Consider the following 17,658-nt stretch of genomic DNA (forward strand, 5'->3'; position numbering starts at 1 on the left):
ATACTCTTTCAATAATCTTTCAATAGTCTTTCATTAATCTTTAAATAATCTTTCAATAGTCTTTCAATAGTCTTTCAATAGTCTTTCAATAATGTTTCAATAGTCTGTCAATAGTCTTTCAATAATCTTTCAATAATCTTTCAATAAGGCCCTGTGTGCAGCGTATCTTCTGGGTGACTCTCTCACGGTGGAATACATTCTGGGTGTGTTAGTGGTGCTGCAGGTGCACCCAGCTCAGTGACATAAATACTAGAATATATGTCACTGGCCCAGCTCTTCTTGAAGGCGGGGCCTAACGTTACCTGCCCACTCTGCAGTGATTCACTGGACCAGCTCCTCTCATCATTAGTTACTTTCATTATTAGTTACTTTCAAAGTAACGAACAAATCAAAAAGCTGCAACATGAATGTAACTTTAATGCAACACGTTATAGAAATGTAGTGTAGTAGAAAGTACAGATACTTGATGTAAAATGTAGTGGAGTAAAAGTATAAAGCACCCACATTTAACTCTTCTTAAGTAAAGTACAGATACACGAAAAATGTACTGAAGTACAGAAACGAAGTATTTGTACTTAGTTACATCCCACCACTGGCAGTGTAAACATATTTTATTGGGTAAAACACAAATTGTCCCCTGCCATCTCATAATGACCTTTTATGAAATGTAAAACAGGAAAAGGTTCTTTTCTCAGACTTCTTGTTGGAGTCCACGTAACATATTTTGACATAAATGTTGTAAAAAGCTAAACCCAATAATCACGAGTTCATAAAGAGTTTCCTAGCAGCTGCAGCTCATCAGGTCATGGTTAGTTCAGCTTAATGGTGAAGATTTTATCTTTAAACTGTCATTTTATTTGAGCCTCTAGGGGTCCAAAGTTTAAAACGTTTGGCTCAACAAATCACTCCGTCCTCGTCCAGTTCAAGCCAGTTACCAACTGTTTTTGTTTTGTACTAGAATTAAAAAATACCACCATAGTACAAGTACCATGCCCACTAATTCTAGAGTCCGTAAAACTCAAGTGGTACCCTTTCCTCTAACTCAAACTCCAGATTTTGAACTTGTAGCTTTGTGGTGTTCTAGCTGTACTTGAATGAAGATGCACGAGGAGTTCGAAACGTGTCAAACCTGTTCTGATGATCTCACCTGGATGATTCCTCTCACTCCAAAACTGACGACAAGTATTTAGATTGAAATCAGCAGAGAAGCCCAAGTGGAGTAGAGAGGACGGCAGCCAGTTCTCAACCAGTCAATAAGTTGGTTTCATGTTACTTTTCATTTATTGAACCAGGACAGTAACAGTAGACTGTCTGCAACATATTTACAAGGGATGTGCAAACGGTACAAACCTACCAAAGCTTAGAAAGGCCAGGAAAGAACACCTGCAGCACAAATACCTGTGGAGCGCCTGCATGTTTCCTTCAGTTAGGTTTTTGAAAGACAATAAAAGAATAAACAAAGTTGAGTGTTGTTTCTTCCACTAAACTAATTAAAAAGGTTGCTGTTCTGGTGGATTGGACCCGGTGTTGCACCATACTCTGTGACCTGCAACAGTGCAGCACCGCCCCCTACGGTCATACGGTGGTCACACAATATGACGTCACTACGGATACTCCATGTTAAAATTTTAACATCGATAGATGTCCTAGCAATCGATGTGTAGATTACTAGAGTACACTGTTAATGCCCTAGTGTACATATATGTGTACATATAGGGGTATGTGTGTATATTTATATGTATGCGTATGTATATATGAAATAATAATAAAATATGTAAAATTATAATAATAAATTATAAAAATAATAAAATTATATATAGTATATATTAAAATGCTGGCTAGAACAGAGTGTCACTTTAGAGCAGATCATTTGTTGTTGAAGCCTTGTGGACTGAGCGTTTCCTTGTTTGTGTCGTCTAGCGGCGCTGCAGGCCTTGAAGAGGAAGAAGCGTTACGAGAAGCAGCTGACTCAGATCGACGGGACGCTGTCCACCATCGAGTTCCAGAGGGAGGCTTTGGAGAACGCCAACACCAACACAGAAGTGCTGAAAAACATGGGCTTTGCTGCCAAAGCAATGAAGGCCGCACATGAAAACATGTGAGTGGAACTTTGATCCGGGTTCTGTGCATTTCAACCACTTTTCAATTATGTCACGAGTCATTTTACAAACGTAAAAACTTGGCTCAGCCCTTCTGATTATTCTTCTTTGCTCGTCTTCATCTTCTCAATCATTTCCAAACCGTTCTTTATTCACTCCTCTAATTATGTGCTTAGGAGGTGCATATAAAGTATTCGGTGTAAATACTTTATTTTTGTAGTCATTGTTTATTGCATTTGTTTATAAGACACAATAATTCATGCAAAAACCAACAGACACATTCTTGTTGTTAGTGTTTTATATCACTTTGTAATGTAGCTGTTTTTGTTTTGTTTTTATGTCATTTCTTCTGTTTACTTTTCATTTTATGCTTTTTTTATTTTTATTTAACGGTTATTTTACCAGGATAAAAACCCCTGAGATTAAAAACCTCTTTGTCACGAGAGTCCTGGTCAAGAGGCAGCAACAAATACAAGATAAAACATTACACAGTTAAAAGAAAATGTCAAACTATCAGAAACAGCTACTATAAGACCAGCTAGCTATAAAAACAGGTACTTTTCATTGAATTGGCCTCAGTAACTTTTAGTTTGTGTGTAAAAGTGTTGAGTGAGGTGAATTCAGTCAGTCCCAGAGGTTCTTGTAGCCACTTCCAAGAAGACGGAGCAGCGTGAACGAAACTTCTGGCCCCATTCAGTCGGAGCAAAAGAGACGAAAAGAAGCAGCAAAGCACGAGCGACAAGTCTAAGAGTCAACATTTCTCAGTTAAACTGCAGGACGAGTGTAGTCCGCCAGGAGTCCCAGCAGTGCCTGTTAATAAAAGTTCACCAGAGGGAGTTCCTTCAGGCAGCCAGAGCAGGTCATCCACCGGAGCACAAACCACAGCGTGCGTTGACGTGCTGCAGTTTGTAATGACGCTCGGAGCAGAGAGGTAGACGCAGTCGAGCGTCTGAAGACATCGTGACGAAGCAGTCATGTCCAAACATGTCCATGGTCCAGCACACGCATGAACGTTGCAGAGACCAGCTGCTTTTTAGCAGTATATGAAAAACACAACTGATTTAGAAAATAAAATCTCAGCTTTAATTTGAGCCTTTTCACAACACTTTCCACATGAGGTCTGAAAGTGAGGGACTCAAAATGACCAAAGATTTATATTTAGTACTAAAAGCAGGCATGTTCCTGTTTTTAGTTTTCTACATTCGTCTTATAATCTAGCTGTTTTTTGTTACTTTTTTTGCATCTTATTTGTTTTTGTTTTTTTAAATCTGTATGCCCTTTTATAACTGTCTATTGTTGTTGCTGTTGTCCTCACTCTTTGTTAAATCAGGTCTCTCTTGTAAAAGAGTCCTCGAGGCTCAATGGGACTAACCTGTAGAAATAAAGGTTGACTGAATGTGTGAACCAACGAGAACACAGAGGGGATGTCTTGTGGACCTTTGGATCTGGAAAAGTACATCAATTTAGTTTTATCTGTATTAAGGACAAGTTTAAAATTTAATAAAGATAATTGGATAGTAGGAATGCGTGATATATACATTATACGGTAGAAACGATAGAAATTTAGCCTACGATAGAGATCTGTCTTCTACCAGCTCACCGCAGTAATGCTGTGTCTGATGTAAAATCAGAGCTGTCAGTTTAATCGTTACTTTTTTTGAGTTGAAAACTGTGCACAAGTGGTGTTAAAGTAATTTCTTCGAGAGCTAAGTAGCGAAGCTACAAGCTAACTACAGCCGGCTTGCCGTAGTGTTGCCGTATTTGGACGCATGCGCAAAACTGAGTTCCGTCTAAAGTTTTTTTTCCATCTAAAGTTAAAGTAAGCGTTGGTCATCTTTAGAGAAACCTGCTCTCTGATCTGTGAAAAGAACTCTGTGTTGTGTGATTTTACTGCGAGACCCTCTGGTCAAAGCCACAGACTCATGTTGTGTCAGCTCCATTAAAGCAGCAGGAGGCGCCCTCTAGAGGTTTGGAGGTGAAGTGTTTCAGAGTAACATGCTGCTCTGTTGCTGTTCATTTATTAAGACTGGAAACTGTTAACAACATATTATTTTGTTTAAAACATAGGGCTAAAACTACATTTGATATATTTTGCACTGTTTTGCACTACAAGAAAGAAGCCTAATACTTGATTTGTTTATTATTTAAAAACTTTCTGGACCTAGTGGTGGAATTTTTTTAATTCAAAATATATGATGGCAAAAGGACAGCCTGTGCTTTTTAAAAAATTCCTATTAAGTTTTATACCCAAAACATATTGCGATATATATCTTTATCGCCACCTTTCACAATACATATCGTGATATGAATTTTATGCCATATCGCACATTCCTATTGGATAGCAGCAAAGGCTTTTTGTAATAAGTTTAATAGCCTGAGTAGGAGTGGATCCAGTGCAATAAATAACTGTGTCGTCTGCATAAAAATGCAAATTAGCATCAGACACGTTCTGTCCCAATTTATTTATATAAATTATGAATAGAAGAGGACCTAATATAAATCCATGCGGTACCCCCTTATGAACTGTTGCAACTTCAGAACACAAATGATCATATTTAAAACATTGTGTCCTATTCCTGAGATAATTTGTGAAGCAAGCAACAGCTTGTTCTGAAAAAGCACAGTCCCGCAGCCTGTGATCAGAATTTCATGGTCTACAGTATCAAATGCTTTTGACAAATCAACAGAGAGCCGCACAGCACCGCTTCTTATCAAGAGTGACGATAATGTTGTTAACCACCTTCAAAGCAGCTGTTATGGTACTATGCCTCTTTCTGAAGCCTGACTGAAAGGATGAGATGATGGTATTGTGAGATAAAAATTATTTAACTTGGTCACTCACATGAGACTAAAATTTTTGCCAGCACAGAAAGATTAGATATTGGCCTATAGTTAGTTAAAACTGATGGATCACCACCTTTTAATAAGGGAAAACAAAGGCTGATTTCCAAATTGAAGGAATTTCTTGGTTTTCCACAGTAAGGTTAAAAAGTATTATCAGGGGCTCAGCTACAAGTTCTGCTGCCGTCGTTAAAACTAAAGGTTCAATTAGATCAGGTCCATGAGATTTCCTCGGGTCCAAAGCTTTGAGGGCTTTTTGAACTTCATTAACAGAGAATGGCACAAAATTGAAACGATCACCTGAGAACACAGGGTGGGTTGCACAAGGTGCAGCAAGATCAACTCCCTTGGAAGAAAATAAAAACCAGATGATATAAAATGCTTGTTAAAGCAATTTCAAACTTCCATTCTGTTAGAAACAGGAACAGAGTCTTTTACAACAAAGGCAGGCAAATCCTTACAGCTATCACTCACAGTGAGACTTTTAATTGCTTTCCAGAATGTTTGAGGATTATTTAGATTCTCAGCAGTAACAGACAGATAACAATCAGATTTAGCTTTCTTAATAGCAGAGGAGCATTCATGTCTTAATTGTCTAAAGACAGTCCAGTCAGTGGGGAAGTTTGACTTCCTGGCTCTGGCCCAAGCCAGATTACGCTCACTAATGAAATCTACTAACTCTAATGAAAACCAGGGATTATTTCGCCCCTTTACCCTGTGTCTTTTTAGTGAACCTTCTTACAGCTAGATGCAGTCACACACCAAAATGGAAGCAGGCAAGTTGTTAATATTTCAAGTTATCCAGCTCACCAGATTAACATCAGAATCAGCTTTATGTGCACGTTGCACAGAAGCACAACAAACTTTCATTTCAGTACAGCCATCTAAAGAAACACAAACAACTAAACAACGTAGACATGGGTAGACGGGGTGGGTGCCTGAGGCTGCAGCCTCATGAGAGGCGCTGCCTTTTTCGCTAAATAAGGAAAAAGGAACATGAGAGGAGGTTAAAAAACCTTTTGCAGCTTCACACTGTGTCCCTGACAGGACACAGTGTGAAGCTGCAACAAAACCTCAGCACAAAAAAGCAACATACAGGCGACACAATAAGATGTGGGTGAGGGTAAAGTATGTGTGTGTGTGGGTGGGTGGGGGGGGGGGGGGGCTCCCGGGCAAAAGGAGGGACGGCAGCGAAGGCGGTGGGCTGAGGGGAGTGTGAGCTGTGTGAATGAGTGTATGCGTGTGTGCGTTTTTTGAGTAAGTCCATGAACACTGTTCCAGATAGCCCCACCCCCCAGACAGTGCATGATAAGTGATGGTGCATTTATCAGCCAGCCTCGGTAGAGCTCTGAGACAGGTCCATAGATGTCCTTCTGGAAGAGAACGGGTAGAGGAGCAGAGCGTGTTGTTCACATAACATCCAGGAGAATTTGAGATGATCAGCTGACACAGAGGAGCTACATTCAGTAACAACAGTTGTTGTGGCTCAGGCTGACTCCGTTAATTTCAGTCTGCCTTACAGTTCCACTGGTACATCTCAATGGCGACACCTAAGAGCCACATTTTGTGGTCAGTACCGCCGGTCCAAGCTTGTAACTCCTCCAAGGTTGATTCCTTCCAGCCCGCGAGGTTCAGGAGCCGCAAGTATCCTGCGATTCTCAGCAGAAATCACGTCCAGCTTACGGCTCAGGTCACAGCATTTGAGTCAGAGTGTTAACAACATGGCACATTCCTTCACAATGGCCAGAACAGCTACCAACGTTTTTCGACTTTGTTGATATGCCAGGTAACCAACCACCAACTCCAAAAAGCAGAAATCCTGTTATCATAAATCCAATTATGTACACGTCATCATCGTCCTCGACCGACAATATAGACAGATACACCATATTCCACTGCCCCCAGGAGTCCATCATGTATCCAGCTGCAAGCGTCCAGTCGGGGCAGGAGGGCTCTCCTTTGTCCTGTCTTCTTGTTGAGAAAATTTGATCAATTGCATTGAAAGACAAGCTGACCAGATCCATAATTTACAATTAGGAAGATATGCAAAGAGAGGCTCTGAAAAGGTTCACAGGACAAAGAGCAGAAGCAGGAGAAGGAGTGGGAGGAAAAAGCGTACGCCTTTGCCGAGAGCAAGAAGGAAAAAACAACAACAACAAAAAACATATATACATATAGGATAGCCATCATCTTGGATTTTGAAGTGGCAACCCATTTTTCTAAGGGAACTTTTCTTAAGTCTAGAAGTAGCCACACACCAACATGGGAGTCAGTGCCTCACTTATCTTTTAAATTATCATGCTCATAACGTGGGGAGTGGTGGCACAGAGGTTAGAAAAGACGAGCTTGTGATCGGAAGATCGCTGGTTCAACTCCCTGTACTGACAACATCAAAATGTGGGTGGGATAGGTGAAGCTCCCACACCTGTCTCCACCCCCATTTGCCCCACTCTGGGCCCTTGAGCAAGGCCCTTAACCCCCATCATCTGCCCCTCTGGGTGCCCCAGATAGCAGCTGTCTGCTCCACACAGAGGGCTGTAGTAGCTCGGTGGTCTGTGATTGCCTCAGGTTTCCTCTTCTACACAGAATGTAGTCGACCTGCGTACTCCTTCCTCCACTCTTATAGGTCACTCTGTGCTCCTCCCTCTTTTGGAAACAGGTGTTGACTACAGCCATTTACATTCTCTTGGTAAAATCCACCACCATCTGTCCTTCCTGGTTTCTTTCCTTGACACCAAACCTACCCATCACTTCCTCATCCTCCGTTTCCTTCACCAACATGTCCATTCAGGTCTGCTCCATCACCACTCTCTCCTCCCTGGGAATACTCTCTATCACTTCATCCAGATCTTTCTCCTCCTTATCACATCCAACCTGTGGAGCATAACCACTGACCATGTTTAGCATCAGACCTTCTACTTCTACCTTCAGACACATCACCTTATCTGACACTCTCTTCACCTCTACTACATTCTTTGACAATTCCTCCTTCAGGAGCCTAATGAACTTTTAATGAACTTTAGTTCAACATTAAGAGTGAGAGTTCTGCGATGAGTCAAACTAAAGCAGTCTGCGCCTCACATAAATAATGTTAAATTTGTTCAATTTAAATATGTGGTTTTGTTTCTTGTATACATATATTTATTTTATTTTAGTATAATTCTTGTTTAGTGATTTGTACATATGTGTGTTAGAATAAAGTTGAACTAATGGCAGTATCTCTTCTTTAAACATGTTTGAGGGAATTATTCCTGAGATCCAATAATTGTCTTTTTATGATTTTTCAGCTGAGTTAACTTTAATTAACAGATTATTTAATAAAGTTAAAGTGAAAACAGGATTTTATGATAAAGCCGGCACCGTTTATTTATTTTTAATCTTCGCTGATAAAAAATAAATATTTTTTTATACAGAAAATGTTTTTAAAAAACGTTTCCACCCTCGGTCCTGGTCCATCTGTCTGCCAGGGCTCAGAACCCGGCCTCTGTGAGCGCGCGAGGCCGGGGCCCTTCAACGGGTCGGCAGCTCGTATGATCCTCCACAGTGACTAGCTCGCTTTTACCGTTGGTCACCAAGCACAAAAAACGTCTGCACTTCAGCGTTAGACCACGGTGTTGTCATTATTGTTTTTAAAATATTAAAAATGGGTCCAGCCACTGCTCCGAGTTCTGAGTTATTGCAAATGGTGGATCGGTGAAAAGTTTTCTGAAAGATCCAGTGACTCCTCCCCTGAGGACCCCTTGAGAAGAAGGGACAAAAAAAGGGGTGAAACAAGTACAAATACTAGTGGAAAAGTGCTCAAACCTGTGGTGAACCGAGCATATTTGACTTGTGCTGTCAGTAGAAAAGGGCACAAGAGAGTAGAGAATGAATGTAAAAACAGAAGAGGGCTGAGGCAGCAGAATTACTGAGTGGTTTAGAGGCTGCTGCAATAATACTTAAGGCTGGTTGTTAATCTGCTCTGCATGAGGAACAAAGCCCGTCTGGCTGATCCTCTGTTCTCCACCCTGCCATCATCACCACTCAAACGTGAGCATTTAATTTTAATGCCATGACAGTAGGGTTGTAAACACACACAGAGGAGTGGGATCAGTGATCAGTACCAACCAAACAGTTCTAGAACTAGTGGGATTCACGGATCTTGTCACGTAAAACTCAAGAACGGAGCAGTAAGCTATTTGAGGATCAACACCTACTTAAGCCAAGCCTGGAAACAGATGGTATTTGGCTTTGTGTACTTGTATTACCTTAATTTGCTGTCGGTGCAGAGTTGCCAGTTCCCTGATGTCCCTGAAGGGTTGAAGTAGGTAGTGATAGAGCTGAGTCGTGGCCTCCAGCAAGTCTCCATACACCTCGTCTTCTTCTGGATACACTTGTAGCACACCCACCATGCTGTCCATGGCTTTGTGCCGGTCCAGCACCTGATATAAAACAAAAAAAGACAGACTTGAGATTGCTGCGTTTGTACTTTTTAATTGTCTTTTATGATGCCTGTGGATGTTTCTGTACAGCGCCCTGAGATGACGTGTGTTGAGACTTGGAGCTACAGAAATGAACTGAATGTGTGTGTTCCAGTTCATAAGACTGATGGACACATATGGTGGCCAACTGTATCCACTGGTTAACTGGACACCATTAACTCCACACAGACTCTCCCACTGGTACATTTTCATCTTTAAATCACTTCCTGGTCTGCTGCCTTCATACATCTCCTCCTACATGTCTCTGTGTGAGTGCAGCTACAGCGTGCACTCTCAGGACATCATTACCTGCAGTGTTCCCTCAGTGAGGACTGAACTAGACAAAAGGACCTTCTCCTACTCCGCTCCTGTTTCCTGGAATATCTTGTAAAAACATCTGAAGCTCTCGACCTTGACCTCTCTAAGTGGCTTCTGTGTGGCTTCAAACCAACTGAGACCATGTCTCTCTGTTGGTCTGGGAACACCTCAGAGTCCTCCCAGAAGAGCTGGAAGAGGCTGTGGAGAGAGATGTCTGGACCTCCCTGCTCAAGATGCTGCCCCCAGACCTGAGACCAGAACAAGAGGAAGATGATGGATGGATGGATTTAAATCTGTCCAATGGTTCATGAGATATTTTGCTAACAGAGTTGATCCCAACATGTAATGACAAAAGTAATAATAATCATGCAGTACAAAGGAAAGCAAACCACCAAGGACCCTTCCTTCACACCCTAACCCAGAAAAAATCTGTTTTATTCCCAGTCCAAACTAAAAGCAGTCCGTGGAGAATACAGGCCTGCTGTGGACTCTGGACGTCGGAGTGGGCACGGACATGTGGTGCTAATTTTCTTTGAGCTGTGTGAGGAAATATGGGGTGGTTCACCGGCTACCAGCACCCTGGGTTTCTGCATCAAAACAGCTGATTTTGACCACGGCACTGAGGAGGACTCCCGCAGTTCAACACCACATTCAGAGCCCGTTCTCAAATTGTGTCGTTGTCAGAGAAAACATTCGCTATTTTCATGTAAATGAACAGTACAAACACAACAAAACTCTTTCATTTTCATCAGAATTTTTTTTTATGTAAACAAGACCCAAGAGGATAATCAGGTTATTTTATCGCTCCGTCTTTGCCTTCAGGGGCTGAAGATGTCCTCAAACAGTGACAGCATGAAAGTAGACACATTGATGTGGTCTTTAATTTTAAGTCAGACAAGATTCAACTTTCTTTTTTTGCTTAACTTTTTTTGTTACTAACAGAAGGTATTTTTAGATGTATGTTTAAAAATTAATTTGAAGCTTGAGTTAAGTTTAGCTTTGAAGTCTCCAGAAGTCCCCCACAAGATGCAGAAGACATAATTAGAGGATTTTGCTCTCTGTGATAACAGTCTATCTGCAGAGCCTATCATCCAGACTGACCCTGTCCATGATAAATCTGCTGCGTTGCCACGGTAGTTTCCGTCTCTAAATGAGATATGACCCAGAAAGAGCTTTCACTGGAGTCCAAGCAGACACTCTGTACAAAGAACCTTTATTAAAACTAAATACTATCTGAAGGCTGTAAAACTAAACACCAGTACACTCCACTGTTGCCATGATGAATGATATTGGTGGCTGGTTTACATAGTTGGTGGTAGCCATCTTGGATTTTGAAGTGACAACCCAATTTCCTAAAGGAAACCTTTTCACGCTCAAATGCAGGTGCACACCAAAATGTAAGTTGGTATCTCATTTACTTTTTAAGTTTACGCACTCACAACAGTCACAGATGGACAGATTGACGAGGGCATTTCCAGTTTCCCCTTTTTCTCTCCAAGACGGAGGATAATAATAAGTTCATTATTGATTTTTTGTTTGTTGTTTTTTTTTTTTAGAAAACATGCAACATGTCTACATTTCATTTAAACCAGTTTACTTCCCACTCGGCTGTGAACCGCTCCAGTGAGAGCTGAAGTTCACGGCACGATGGCGCCAACAGGACCACATCATCTGCAAAGAGCAGAGAAGGAATCCCTCCGCCCCCTGGCTGCACTGAGAAATTCTGTTCACAAAAGTTATGAACAGAATTGGTGACAATGGGCAGCCCTGACGGAGTCCAGCTCCCACCCTGAAGTAGAGCTGTCATTTCTAACGCGGGCCCGAAGCCCAGCCCGACCTGAATTCAGGCCGGGCCATAATAATGTGCTAGATGGGCGGTCTGGGTTGGTGTCGGGCTTTTGATTGCGTCAGCAGATGTGCTTGCCTGACGATCCAATTACATGGCAACATGACTTGCCATACAATCACGAGCCGAATGCGGTCATTTGACCGCTCACTGACTGGCCTTGAGAGAGTTAAAAACAAAAAAAAAAAATTCAGTTAAGCTTCAGATGGAACTGTACTGTCAGGCAGCGATCCATCAGCCCAAATGGACGTTCAGCCGCTGCACTCAGCGGACGCGTGTGGCCGACAACCCAAACAGGTGAGATCCCAAAATATCCTTGCAGACATGTCAGAGCAGGGTCCATGTCTGAATAATGCAGAATGCAGGCAGAAGCAGGGATTTAATGCACTTTGACGGCCATGAAAGGACAAACACTCCCTCAGCTCCGATCGTCTGCCCCCTTTTACTCAGGTTTGTGCGTCCGCCAACCGTTAATAATTATATAAGCAGTCAAAGCTTAATTAAAAATGTCAGGGTTTTTTTCAGGTTCGGACTTGTAATTACTGTTAATTTGTCGGGTTGGGTTCGGAAATGATGACTACGGGCTGGGGCCGGGTTGGGTCAGATTTTTTGGGCCCAAATGCAAATCTACCCTGAAGAGGTCCGACTTACTACCAGAAATGCGAACCAAACTCTTGGATCACTTGTATAGGGACCGGACAGCCCATAATAATGGGCCCCCAATCCCATACTCACGGAGCACCCCCCACAGTGTACCCTGACGAACACGGTTGAAATCCTTCTCCAAGTCCACAAAACACATGTAGACAGGATGGGCAAACTACCGTGACCCCTCAAGGACCCTAGTGCAGGTAAAGAGCTGGTCCAGTGTCCCACAGCCAGGACGGAACCCGCATTGTTCCTCCTGGATCTGAGGTTTGACCAATGATTGGACTCGCTTCTCCAGTACCCCTGAAAAGACCTTACCAGGGAGGCTAAGGAGAGTGATACACCTATAATTGGAGCACACCTCCAGTCCCACTTTTTGAAGAGGGGAACCACCACCCCAGTCTGCCAAACTAGTGGCACTGCCCCCGATGTCCATGCGATTTTGCAAAGGCATCAACCAAGACAGAGCCCCACAACATCCAGAGCCTTAAGGAAATCAGGATAAATTTCATCTACCCCCCGGATGTAACAGGTACCCTGTGTACACAATTTCGTTCCATCACATGTACCACATGTGACAAATAAAGAAACTTTGACTTTGTCTTCTGACTTTGAGCCTTGCAGCCTCTGAGCTTTTTAACTACCTCAACTTAAACAGTCACAACCCCCGCGTTCTTTTCAACACCATTAACACCATTCTAAAAGTGCCTCAGTCTGCCACCATTAGCTATGTTTACATGCGCAGAATTCTTTGACCGGATTGAAATGTGATCTGTTTGAATAATTCAAATGTATTGTTTACATGGGAGGGCAGCACGGTGGCGCAACTGGTAGAGCTGCTGCCTCTCAGCGAGCAGGTCCTTGGTTCAAACCCCGGTCCAGGGGCCTTTCTGGGTGGAGTTTGCATGTTCTCTCCGTGCATGCGTGGGTTTTCTCCGGGTGCTCCGGTTTCCTCCCACAGACCAAAAAAACATGCATGTTAGGCTGATTGGTAACTCTAAATTGTCCCTAGGTGTGAGTGAGAGAGTGAATGGTTGTTTGTCTTGTTTGTCTCTTTGTGTCCCTGTGATGGACTGGAGACCTGTCCAGGGTGTACCCCGCCCCTCGCACAGTGATTGCTGGACATGGGCACCAGCGACCCCCGTGACCCAAAATGGAATAAGCGGGTAAAGAAAATGGATGGATGGATGGAAGTTTACATGGGCACAATCTGTTCATGACGAGCGTTTACCTGCAGTGGGCTTTGTTCTGAACAGCAGTACTGACATGCGCAGAGCGGTAAACTCTCCTTAAAAAACCACAGAAGAAGAAGTTCTACTTCCAGGGTGAACGTAAACAAACCTGAGCACCCAAAATGGACCCGCGACAGGTTTTAATGATGGTGGAGACGTTGCTGCACTCCCTGACTGAGCTGCAGGTGATACAGATCATTTTGAGCTCTTTCAAAGTTTCTAGTAGAAATGTTGTGTCGCTCACCGACCAGTTTTACTTCCCTGACATGCTAATATTATTAGCGTTAGCCAGGCGGAAATGGCAAAGTCGCACATGCGCAGTCAGGTCAGTTTTTTACGATCAGATAAAAACGAACAGATCAAGCGTTTACATGCGCACCGATCGGGTTACGGATCGGCGTAAACCACCCGTTTCGTTCTGATCACAAATTATATCGGATCGCGCCGAATACACAAAAAAATAACCCGAACGGAGCGTTTACATGACACACTTTTATTCTGACCTGCCATTTGATCCGGTTACTTATGTCCATGTAAATGTACCAATTGAGGCCTCTGTCGACACCTGTAATAAGTTTGTCAGGCATTTTGTTGAAAAGGTTGAGTCGATTAGGTCATCAATTCCACACTCCACAGCCGACCCTTCAGTTCTTGTCCCCTGCTCAGCAGTCTTCAGTCACTTTGACCCCATCTCACTCTCATTTTTAAATGAGGTCGTTGGCCACATGAAACCCTCAGGCTCCCCTGCTGATCCCATCCCTGCTGCATTTTTTAAACAGGTTCTACCGTCAACTGGACCCTCTGTTCTTGCCATTATTAACAGCAGTTTGGCTACAGGTGTGGTCCCTGATGTTTTAAAACATGCAGTGGTAACTCCATTAATTAAAAAACCCGGACTCGACCCTGCAGCTTGTTCAAACTTCAGGCCAATCTGAAAACTTCCATTTATTTCTAAAATCTTGGAGAAAATAGTTTTTAGTCAACTAACCAAGTTTCTGAATGTAAATGGAATTTTTGAGATTTTTCAGTCAGGATTTAAACAACTGCACAGCACTGAGACAGCTTTAGTAAGGGTCTGTAATGACATTCTGCTAGCAAATGACTCTGGTCAGTCTGTGATCCTGGTACTCCTCGACCTTACCGCTGCATTTGACACTGTTGATCACAGCATCCTTATGTCATGGCTAGAACACTGGGTTGGGATTACAGGGGTGGCACTAGAATGGTTCCGTTCATATCTGGGTGACAGGAGTTTCTGTGTTAACTATGACATTTTTCTGCTTCTGTCCCTCTTTCCCGTGGGGTCCCACAAGGCTCCATTCTTGGACCCCTTCTGTTCTCATTGTATCTGCTCCCCTTGGGGTCAATCCTGAGGAAACATGGTATTGCGTTTCACTGTTACGCCGATGATTCTCAGATCTATCTGCCTTTAAAACCAAACAGTTCTTGCTCCATCCACCCTTTGCTAAAATGTCTTGATGACATCAAGACTTGGATGGCTGCAAACTTCTTGAGTTTTAATGATCAGAAGACTGAGGTCATTGTGTTTAACCCAAGCTCTACCACTGTCACTGATCCTGTAAACCTGCACTCCCTTCAGCCACATCTAAAGCAGTCGGTTACCAATCTTGGGGTAGTGTTAGACTCGGACTTTAAGTTTAATAAACAGATCAACTCTGTTCTACAAAAAAGCTTCTTTCAGCTAAGGCAGACAGCAAAGCTTAAGTCCGTTCTGTCCAGATCCGACCTTGAAAAACTAGTCCATGCATTTATTACAACCCGGCTGGACTACTGTAACTTACTTTATGTTGGGGTAAGTCAGGCTTCACTTTCACGTCTCCAGCTCGTACAAAATGCTGCAGCTCAGCTACTAACAGGAACTCACAGGTTTGAGCACATTACTCCGGTTCTGTCCTCTCTTCACTGGCTTCCTGTGCGTGTTAGAGTTGATTTTAAAATTCTCCTGCTGATATTCAAGTGCATTAACAGCCTTGCACCATCATACCTCTCTGACCTTCTTCATCCTTATGCTCCTTCTCGGGCTTTGAGATCATCAGACCAGCTGCTTTTGGCCATACCAAAAACCAGTGAAGCTCAGAGGAGATCGAGTGTTTTCAGTCGTGGGCCCTAAACTCTGGAACAATCTGCCCATCAACATTCGACAGGCCACCTCAGTCTCTGCTTTTAAATCTCTCCTAAAAACACATCTGTACTCACTGACACATCTGTACTCACTGACACATCTGTACTCACTGACACATCTGTACTCACTGACATTTAACACAGGGTGATTGGATTTAGATCTAGTTTTTCATTGATGCTGATTCTGTTTATGCTTTTATTATTCCTATTTAACACAAGGTCATCAGATCTGATTTAGTATTTCATTGTTTCTAATTGTTTTCTGTTTATATTTTTATTCCATGTGCTGTAAATATATCTTGCTACTTTTTATTTGATGATGTTGTAAGGATGGTACTTTTCTGTGGCCCGGTTTGTGTCTGTTTCCCTCGTGCTTCCTCATTAGTTTCCATTGTTGCCACCTGTGTCTCGTCCCAGCTGTTTGCCATCATGTCTCGTCTTCTCCCAGTATTTAAGCAGTCCTATTCTGTCTTGTCCTTTGTCGGGTCGTCTTCGTTGGTACTCTCCCTTGGGTCTCCTGAGTCTTGTCCTGAGTATTGTCCTGAGTCTTTCCCTGAGTCTTCCTGGTCCCTCGAGTTCCCCGTGTCTCTCTTGTCGCCTGAGTTCCCCGTGCCTAGTTCATGTAAGTTTTGCTGCTCCGTCAGCTTGTTTATTTTGTACTTTTACCATTGCCTCCTTCCTTATTCATGTAAGTTTTGCTGCCCCGTCAGCTTGTTTATTTTGTACTTTTATTTACCATTAAAATCCTTTTTTTGTATATCTGCCGAGTTGAGTCCCTGTTCTGCACTCTGGGTTCGCTCCTAACCGCAAACCATGACAGTACGACCCGACCAGAACAGAACCCAGCGGGCAAGGTTCTCACTCGGCAACACTCACCATTTTTCTTTTTTCCCTCCTCGTGCTGTGATGGACAAGCTCCTCTCCGTCTCTGTCCATCCACCGTCCCGCCGCCGCCGCGGCGGACGGTTCCGGAGGCAGTCTGCAGAGGCCGGGCCGGTCTCGTCGGCCGAGCAGAACTTCAGAGCTGGTTCCGGTGTTTTCGTGGGAGCGGGGTCCGTCGCTTCATCTCCCAGGTTTCCGGTGGGGGCGAGATCCAGCGTCCCGCGGGAGCTCCGGTCCACTCCTGTTTGTTTCGGTGAGTCCGGTTCGGTTGACGTTACAGGGGCGGGTTCCGTCGCCTCACCTTCCAGATTCCTGGTGGGGGCGGAATCCGGCCTCTCACCGCCACTCCGCGCTGCGGCTGTTCGACCCAGCCCGGCCGTACCTCCGGAGTGTATTCAGTGCGACTCCGTGGGGGCGTGTCCCGCCGCCTCACCTCCCAGGTTTCTGGTGGGGGCGGCACCCGTCACCACATCCACTCATTCACACTTTCCCTTTTTTCATTCATTTTCCCCTGAAAATATTTTTCAGGTTAATCAAGCCCTTTTTGAACAATTTAATTCAGTTAAAAATAACCCATCCTCCTTTGATTTAGTTTTGACCCAGATGGAGGATTTTTTACTTTCTATCCCAGGCCTTTCTTTGTTCCCAGAGTATGATTTTTTGTTATCTCAATTAAAGACTCTAAAGACTCCTAGTTCATCCATTCCTGAGGTGGACCCCACGCTGCACGCAGCCTCTGAGGTGGGTCCTCCGCTCTCCAATTCTCCAGAGGGGTCGACGCTCTCCAATTCTCCAGAGGGGTCCTCCGCTCTCCAATTCTCCAGAGGAGTCCTCCGCTCTCTAATTCTCCAGAGGGGTCGACGCTCTCCAATTCTCCAGAGGGGTCGACGCTCTCCAATTCTCCAGAGGGGTCGACGCTCTCCAAGTCGTCTGCTGCAGAGCCACAGGCTTCCACGCCGCCCGCTGCAGCCCAACAGGCTTCCACGCCGCCCGCTGCAGCTCAACAGGCTTCCACGCCCCCCGCTGCAGCTCAACAGGCTTCCACGCCCCTCGCTGCAGCTCAACAGGCTCCCACGCCGTCTCCTGCAGCTCAACAGGCTCCCACGCCGTCTCCTGCAGCTCAACAGGCTCCCACGCCGTCTCCTGCAGCTCAACAGGCTCCCACGCCGTCTCCTGCAGCTCAACAGGCT

The 17,658-nt window shown here is 43.9% G+C and overlaps 1 protein-coding gene across 1 annotated transcript in view; it reads right to left on the bottom strand.

Annotated features, from left to right (window-relative positions):
- Positions 1-17,658, bottom strand: part of LOC119410375 (junction-mediating and -regulatory protein) — a 37,859-nt gene that overhangs the window by 13,440 nt on the left and 6,761 nt on the right. The window contains exon 3 of the mRNA XM_037677287.1: positions 9,188-9,361. Within this exon, the coding sequence (XP_037533215.1) occupies positions 9,188-9,361 (174 nt within the window). The remainder of the gene's footprint in view (positions 1-9,187; positions 9,362-17,658) is intronic.

The sequence above is a fragment of the Nematolebias whitei genome, chromosome 5 (assembly GCF_014905685.2).
Source record: "Nematolebias whitei isolate Nwh7 chromosome 5, NemWhi1, whole genome shotgun sequence".
Lineage (NCBI taxonomy): Eukaryota > Metazoa > Chordata > Actinopteri > Cyprinodontiformes > Rivulidae > Nematolebias > Nematolebias whitei.